This window comes from Corvus brachyrhynchos, unplaced genomic scaffold (genome assembly GCF_000691975.1).
Source record: "Corvus brachyrhynchos isolate BGI_N302 unplaced genomic scaffold, ASM69197v1 scaffold97, whole genome shotgun sequence".
Lineage (NCBI taxonomy): Eukaryota > Metazoa > Chordata > Aves > Passeriformes > Corvidae > Corvus > Corvus brachyrhynchos.
In genome coordinates this window covers 805,300-814,023 of record NW_008239758.1, presented here as the reverse complement: position 1 = coordinate 814,023, position 8,724 = coordinate 805,300, and the positions used below count along the sequence as shown (strand labels likewise).

The window sequence follows — 8,724 nt, the reverse complement described above, 5'->3', positions numbered from 1 at the left end:
CTGCTCTCCCGCCAGGCCACCCCGGCCACTCTGCTGCTTGGGAATTTGTTCCTGGCGTGGGGTGCCAGGAGCAACTTCTCAAGCGAAAGCCCCGTTGCTGGCTGGCTCGCTCTGGTGGGGTTTGCTTTACCTGAGTAAGGAGAGGAGGCTGCGGCCCTGGAAAGCCACGCAGGGCTAACGGAGCGCTGTGGGGTGGTCTGAAGGGGGATTTTTTTTTTTTTTTTTTTTTTTTTTTGTTTGTTTTGTTCTTTTTTTCCTAGAAATCTAATGATGCCATTTACAATGGGGATGGATGCGGACAGTTCACCTCTTGGCCAGCCTCCCCCTGTGGGTCACTGCGGTCAGGTTTGGATGCAGCCTGTTAGCTGAATGCATGTTCCTAATGCCCTCTTGCCCATGGAGTCATCTTTGACTGAAGCCCCATCTCCTGATGCTCCCAAACTGTTTCAGGTTCTTCTCCCTCTCCTAATCCTTCCTGGCAGAGTTTTAGATCCTCTTGTTGAATTTGAAACTAATTTCCATTTTGTCAGGAATGAAATTAACTGAAAGACTAACACTAACAGACGGAGACAGTTTCCTGGGTAATGTTAAATGCAGCATTAGAAGAAACTCCCCTTCGAAGGTGCCCTGTTGAGCAATGGCACCAGTCAGAGCAAGGGAGCACCAGGTAACCTGTCCATGCTTCAGTCGGTGTGGCCGGGCAGTCTGCTCAGAGGTACCACAGCTTTCCAGGTAGACTGAGCAGTTCCAGAGTTATTTGCTTCATGTTTTGTAAGCAATTAAAGAAAATTGTGTTGTCTGCCTGTTCAGAGTATGAGGCGTGTATTGCTTATGGGAAGAGTGGTTTGTTCCTAATGGCTTAGAGAAAACCAAAAGGTTTATATATACTTAAACAGACATGTAAAAAACCCAAAACACTTAAAATCTATAACTTGTGCATCAGTTTGAGTGTGTGTGGACATGTGTGTGCATGTACATATACACTGTCCTATTTAGGGGCTTGCATGTGTGAGTATCACAGATCCTGAAATTGCATATTGGGTGCAAATTTAATGCTGGTATGAAAGTTCTCTTTGGTTTCAGCAAGTAGTCTATAAAGACAATACAATGGAAATACTAAAAATGTGGCAATGTACTTTGAATTTCCCTGCATTTTTAAATTCTCAAGTTTTAAATAAATAAGGCTTTATTCTCTAAACTATAGGTACGTTACAAAGCAGTGTTTTGCTGGAAAAAACTAAACCGTTAGTTATCACTGTCCTTTATTAACCTTACACTAATGAGACGGCGTTCATAAGGTACTTTATATGTGATCTTATTAATGTTCCCATGTCAATTATGTCTCTGTGGGGATGGAACACTTCAAAAGAAAGCTTGCTAAAATTTAAGGTAAGCTAGAGACTCAAAAAACTTCCAGATTAGATTCCATTTTCATAGACAATTGCTTTGTCAGCCTTAAAGTGGGCTTAACATACTGAAATACGGAGAAATATTCAGTGCCAAAAATATTGGGTTTATTTCACTTTATTTTAATAAAGAGATATGTCATCTGTATTCTAAACACTGAGTGGAAATAAACTGTATACCCTGAACCTTGACTAGACCCTGTCCTCTTGGGAAATAACTGGTGCTACAAAAGTTGCTCTACTTTGATGTCACTGGTATTTTGAGTGGGCTTCATCCCCCAAACCAGTATCTGCTACTGTTTATAGTGTGTTGGATTCTAGTTTACCTTGAATTTTCCTTTTTCTTTTCTTTTTTTTTCCTCTTAAAACCAGAAAGGTTGTAAGTAAGATTACCTATTTCTAGTCCTCACATTGGGCCTATACCTGCATATTTGGTTATTTTGGAATTTAATATACCTAGCATGATTACTACAGTAATTTGAAATACCAGTTAGAAATCTAACAGGCACATGTATGGTTTTTAAAGTCTATTTTCCCCTTACACTAAAATTTAATATGCAGATGTTGCACACTTTTCTCTTTAATTTTATCAGAGTAGGAACGGGATGATTTCTCTCCTATGGGTCTGTTAGCAACAGAGCATTTAAAGCTTTTCAGCTACAAACTTTAAACTATTTCATGCATTATCCTGACTAATAGATGAGCAAGAAAGAATGCGTGGGACAAAAGCTCAGCCTGCTACACATAGATACAAAGCCACAAAACATCAGGCTGTAACTCGGTGTCAGGGGAATTTTGCTCTTGACTTCAGAGGGTTCACAATTCCTCCTTCCAAAAGCACTGCTGGAGCTCCTCTTGGAGCTCCTCCCACCAACGTTAACTGATGTTGTATCACTGCTTTCAATAGGAAAAGACCACGAGCCTTCAAAGCTATTACTATTCCTTTGCCTGGAAAAGTCGATAGGTAAAAAAAAGCTCACTAATGTCAATGAGTATTGATCAGACGCTGAGCCCTGTGGTTTTGCATCCCTCAGTTCGCTTCATTTTTGCACCCTGAGTGCCTCAGGTCTCCTGTTCGCAGGCTAGATGGCAGAGCTGAGCCACTCTGCGCCCAGGCTGCTCCGGGCTCCGGCCGGGGACAGCGCCTGGGGACAGTGCCACACATGTCACACATGTCACACATGTCACACATGTCACACATGTCACACAGTGTCACTCGGCTCTAACATGTGGCTCCTTCGTGTGCTCCCGTTGAAGCCAGTGAGGAAAGGGCTCACTGAGTTCAATGGAAGCAGCATCCCATTCTCGGTTCCCGTGCTCTGCCAGGGGCTGTGATCTCCTCGGGTGACATTCTTTCTTGCCAACCATGGAAAGAAACGATAATGTGGTTTTACTAATTGCAAATAACAGTCTTGATTACAAGTTTTATGTGTTATACAGTTAGATTAGTTTATACCTATAACTCTACATAGTATTTGTGTAAAAATAGCTTTGGAATATTAAAATCATTGCAATAAAATACCTGCAATATAATTATTAAATGTGTTCTTTGGTAGCTAGTCGATTTTTTTATGGATGGAATAGTTTTCCTTTTTTTAAATCTGAACATTCCTTAACAAACAAAGAGAATGCACTGGTTTAGGTACCATTCAAAATTTCTTTGCCTAGTTTGAACTTGTTTCCAGGCATTGCACCAGTTAAGTTCAAACTGTGAAACAGCAAAAATCACACTACCGTTCCAAGGAATTCAGACGACTCCACGCTTTGTCAGCTGTGCCATGGCACAGCCCTCTCTGGAGACCAGCCCTGACTAAGTCCCTACCCACTGGCGTGTACGCAGTACGGATACACGGAACACCTTCATGGCAATTGCTGTGGACATGAAGAGCTGTATCCAAAGGGGTGTCTGTTCAATGACAGGAAATCACTATGCTCCAAACCACTAAACAGCCAAGTACGGTGAAGATGATGATGGGCAAAGGTGTAAGACCAGTGGTCTGCTCCTCTTCTCTTTGCTTTCCGTTTCATTCCCTCCACCTCGCTTTCTTCTTCCTCTCTGTTTTTTGCAAGTCGTCATCCTACTAAAGTGTGTGTCTTAGAACAAAGTCATAATGCAGGTGAAATAAGTCTTTGGTTTCTTTGGACTTATAAATATTTTTTTCAAATAGTTCTAAGTATAAACCTGCTATTTTGAGGTCCTGGTCTGTCTTTATTTAATTATTTATTTATTTTTAAAGCTTTTCCACCGAGGTTTTAGTTCGTGGTTATTCCTTCATGCTTTGGTACAAGTGCTTGATGAAGAAGATGAGTTGCCTGAATTGGAGCTGCCCTCGTCTTGCCACTTATCCAGACTCCTCCTCCGTGCATTCATGAAAAAGTTGCTGACGGTGCTCAGCTCCAACCCGAGCTGCTGGGAAATGGTGATTTGTAATTCTTTGGACGGACGCTTATTTTCCTTGAATATTGCATGTAGAGTTCGACGCTGGACATCAGTGAAGACCAACCGAGGCTTTTTGGGTGTATTCCCTCTATCCTTCCCGTGTTCTTGTTCTTTCCTCTTGCATGCTGCAAGAAAGGGGAGGACAGTTAGAGAGGGCTGGCAGGGGAGTATGTGGGAACACAGTACAGGGCAAACTAGGGAAAAGGACTGTTCATGTCAGCTTCCAAATTTGGAGAGGATGTGGGACATTTAATTTTTTAACTCATTATGAACTATTACAAGTATAAGGAATAAAAGTTAGAAAATACCTGTGTTGTTGTCTGTTAAAACTCAGCAAATACTATTTTGGAGAGCTTACATTTTGATACCACCCATTACTGCTGAGAATTTAACACTTTAATATCTCTAGGAGGCAGAGTGGAAATTCAGTGAACTCTAAAGTCAACCTTGACCACGTTTCACCATTATTAGCTGTTTTCAATTCATTTCTGTAGCTTTTTGTTGACTGAGAAATAAGGAACTGTGAGAAACCAGGGTGCTACTACAGTCAATCAGGCCAGATGTGTGCTGCACAAAATAAAACGTGTTTTGTCATGAAAAACAATGGTATAGTAAATCTTCCTTATAGAATTGCACTTTATTTCATTTATCATCCCTTCCTTCCCTTTGAGAACGTTATTTTGCTCTACATTATTAAAGGATGCTTGCAATTTGAAATCTGCCTCACAGATCACCTTCCAGGCAGGATCCGATGGGATGTGAGGGAGGCTGCCAGTTCCCCCCGCCAGCCTTTGGCTGTCTGCTGGCTCATCTTGTTAGCATTTTGCTAGGATGAAAGCTTCCTTGGGAGGACAGACTCCTCTGTCTCAGATATATCTAAAGTTGCCTGCTTCCCCTTTTTTCTCTAACAATGTCCTTCAATTCTGTTTGAGAGATGTGCTTCTGAAGGTAATATGAAGCTTCTTTCTCTGTGTCTGTCTCGTCCTGGCTTCTGTGGAGATCAGTACTGAGTATATGAAGAATTTTGTGCAGTATCTCCACTTATGCCATGGTTATTGGAATGACAACAGCAAATTACTTTGCAAAGGTCCTTCCTACAACTTCTATTACTACCAAGAGCCAGTCCTGGCATGAGGATTTCATCGCTCGAAGGAGGTATAAAAACAGTCATCCACCTTTTGTACTTGAGAAATAGGAACTGCACAGATCAAGATCCAGGAGCTGTGAAGGCTCCTTCTGCTGGCCCAGGCAGGGACCAAGACACTGGTGGCTCACTCCCCTCTGAGGAGGGGCTTTTGAAAAGCTCCCTAACAATAGATATTCCAGCCACATACTCTTCCATAAGAAATCACACATCAATCAAATAGACCGGGATGCCAAACTCATATCTCCTACGGGTATTTTTACCTGAAAACCTTTGAAGAACTCTTTGAAGTTACATACTGACCTCTAAAGCACCGTGGAGCTTCTGGGCTAAAAACCAGATTTCCTTATGCATGCCAGCCCCTACTGAAGCCAAATTGCTGAATTCACTGCGGGGATTGGTGCCTGCTGAAGTAATCTGCATCCCCACTGGAGGTTAACATTGGCAAGTCAAGGGTTAAAAATGCTTTTGCAAGAATAGTCTGTTATTTACTGACAAATATTAAGAATGAGGATACCAACAGCATCTCAGTCTTTTATATATGTCTGACTATTTGATAATCAGAAATTCCTGGGAAAGCAGCTGCAGGAGCTCAGCTTTATAACAGCCTCAGCCTCCAGCTCTGACTGCCCCTGCTAACAGGCTCAGGCAGAAAAGAAGATAAACCAGGTGCCAACCACATTTTCTGTGCCTAGTGCTCCATTTCTGCTCATGCTGCTCTACACCTTCCTTTTTCAAAGACTACGCCAATCCCATCTTCCACCTAGACACTCCGTCCAGATCAGAATTTGTCACAGAAGCCTAACGGGCTGGAGAGCGTGATCCACGTCAGTGCTGTGCAGTGCTTCGGTGCTTCACATCACAAATGACACTCACAGCAGTAGGTACAAAGCCAGCTCAATTAGTGAGGTGAGCCTCTGGGGCTTCCATCACAAGCTACTACATGAGTTCTCTGAAATAGTAGGGAAAAACAAAAAACCAACCATCTATCGTGAAACTAGCCAGCATAACACATTGTCTTCCTGAACTTGTGCTCATTTCCTGAAATATAGTATTTCTGAGCAATTATTTCCGTAGAAAATGTCCCAAGAGCTACAACATACCTTGTTCCTTAACTTCAGTTCTATCAAAGACCTCGTAATTAATGCTAGTGACATCACAGAGGTAAGAAAAAAGAGCTCGTTACTAGGGAGAAAAAAATAAAACCTATCCAGTCTATGATACTAATAAGCCTATTTTACCATTTTGCAAATATTTTCAGCTCTACTTCCATTAGCATTTACCAGAGGCAGATTGAGGGCAAAAGCTTCCCAACACGCCCAATTGTTCCAAGAGACCTGGTGCTGCCAGGCCTCAAGTTGTGAGCAGCAGGGGTGGATACCACCTCTCATCTTCTTCCTTGTCCAGGCTCAGGAATATTAATAGCACTTAAAAATAAATAATGGGGATAGTGAAAAACTGTAATAGGGTTTCCTTGTGATCGTTTTCCCTGCACTGGAGCCAATCAATTTTAATAATAAATTGTAGCTTCCAGCTTGCCAGAGAACAAATGTACACCATGGGATAAAATCTGCTCCAACAAGAGAGTGGATCCAGCGCAGGCACAGGGACCAGCCAGCTCACACGGCAAAGCGGGGCTGCCGGGCTCTCTGACAGCCCCGAGCTGGGTCCCGCCCCGGCAGAGCGGCTCTGCCTGCCCTGGCCACGTCCTCCCCTGGCGCCAGGTCCTCCCCTAATGTGCGCTGAGCTCAGCCCCAGAGAAGCCACCTGAAAGGCTTTTTTGGAAAAACACCACAGCCTGTCCCGTGTTTTTATCACACACTCCATCTCTTTTATCTAATGCAGCAGAAGATAGTAACAGTAATGTGCACTGATGTCCTTCTTGTGCCCCTGCCCTTGAGCACTGTGAGTGGATCCTCTCCCACAGCACAGACATTGAATTTAGGTGCTTTGCAGGGTGCTGTGCTCCCTAGAGACGTGCACCTCTCCCAGGACACACCTGCTCGCACCCTGCCCTCGCTCCCTGCTGCAGGCAGCCCTGTTCTTTGTCTCCAGGCTGCCCTGGCTGAGCAATGCTCCTTGTGATGCCTTTTGAAAAAACCTTTAAGAAAATCTCGTTAAGAAAAAAGAAAAGCAGAGGATAAAGAGTCACCCTGACTCTGGCAACACACGTGCAGATATGACAATGTAATACTATCAGCGCCAGAAGGAGCCTTATAAATCCAGTCCTGAACTCTGGCCTCTTCCAGTCACTTCCATCTTCCTCTGCCCTGAGCACAGATATTTTTGACACTTGCAATTCTCCTGACACAGCCCATCAATCTATTTTTGTCTCCCTTTGTTCCTTCTAAGTCGCTCGAGGGATTTGGTCAAGTAAACTTGCCAAACCTTGTAAGGTCTGTACATCCCACTGAGGCCCAGCTGCCTGTGCCTGGTACAGGAGTGGGGTCTCAGCTCTGCAGCTCCGCTCTCTGTTGACGCTCTCCTGCAGCCCCCAGCTGGGTGCAGCACAGCTGGATTAATTCTGCTCTGCCAGGGGTGTGAACAGGATCGTGCCCCCTATGAAAATGCACTGATTGCATCTTAAGGTCGAGACAGTGAGGAGGATATTTGGCCTATCTGTGATATGAATTACATTATTCACCCAGTCAAAAAGTCAAGATTGTAGTAAGCTCAGGTGTTAACCCTGATGCTTGATCTAGTGTTTCATCCCTAGAGGGTGGATTTCTTTTTAAAATCTAAGGAAAAAACCTGATTACCATATATCAATTTTCAGGAGCATTTGGTGTGTACCTGTGTACATGTGTTTCTGGAAAACTCCAGTTCTCCATTCTAAAAAACAGAAGCAAAGAATGAAACCATTAAAGCTCTCAACCTACTTTCTGATGGTTTCTGGTTTGGTTTGTGTACATAATAAAATATCACCACAAGTTCTGCTGGCTGCTCCTCTGGAAAACTGTCACTGAAGCAGGGGGAACAACAATGGAAAATTCTACTTGGGTAAACCCTGCCCCAAGCCCTGATGGCAGGGGGCAACTGTCCCTGAGACAGGCATTGCTCAGCTGGTGGCCCACTGTGGTGCCATCACAGAACAAGCTCTCTGACAGGGGATGGAAAAGGGCCGACAGGGAAGAAGGTGGATTTGGGAGGTCTCAGGCCTGGCACTGGGAGAACACAAGCACAGATGGGCTGAGGACACACACTCTGAGGGTCACACTGCTCACTGGCTGCCTGCAGCAGCTCCTGTAGCTCCAGAACAGCTGCACACAACGGCCACAACCAGATTTGTGCCTGTACAACGGGGCTGGAAGGGGAGCAGGGACACAGAGCAGCAGAGGGGAGCACCAGCAGCACGGCTGCTCTTGGAAAGGAAGGGTATGGCCCACCAGTGCCCGGGCAGGAGTCTCCTCACCCTGTGGAAGAGAAAGCCAGTGCACACTGGTTCTCTGCTTACAGGTGTCAGAGACTGAAATATTATAGTTCATGACTTAAACATTTTCTTAAAGGACTTTTAAAACTGTATTACAAAAGCTGCAAAAAAGACTACCGAACCCTGAATGGGGCCCAGAGTGAGGCTGTATCCTGCTCACTGATGAAGATAAGATAAAGTAACAACTCAGAGCTGGGGACATTCACTGAGCACAGGGTTAACACCTCCAAAGGTGGAGACCATAGCCCCAGGGCTATCAGCTGCCAGGCTGGCAGACCCTCCACCAAAGGGTGGGGGGCTGCAG

At 44.3% G+C, this 8,724-nt stretch overlaps 1 protein-coding gene across 1 annotated transcript in view; it reads right to left on the bottom strand.

Annotated features, from left to right (window-relative positions):
- Positions 1 to 208: 208 nt before the first annotated feature.
- Positions 209 to 8,724, bottom strand: part of ONECUT1 (one cut homeobox 1) — a 21,397-nt gene continuing 12,881 nt past the window's right edge. Inside the window, exon 5 of the mRNA XM_017742543.1 lies at positions 209 to 3,971. Coding sequence (XP_017598032.1) covers positions 3,679 to 3,971 — 293 coding nt within the window. The 3' untranslated portion in view covers positions 209 to 3,678. The remainder of the gene's footprint in view (positions 3,972 to 8,724) is intronic.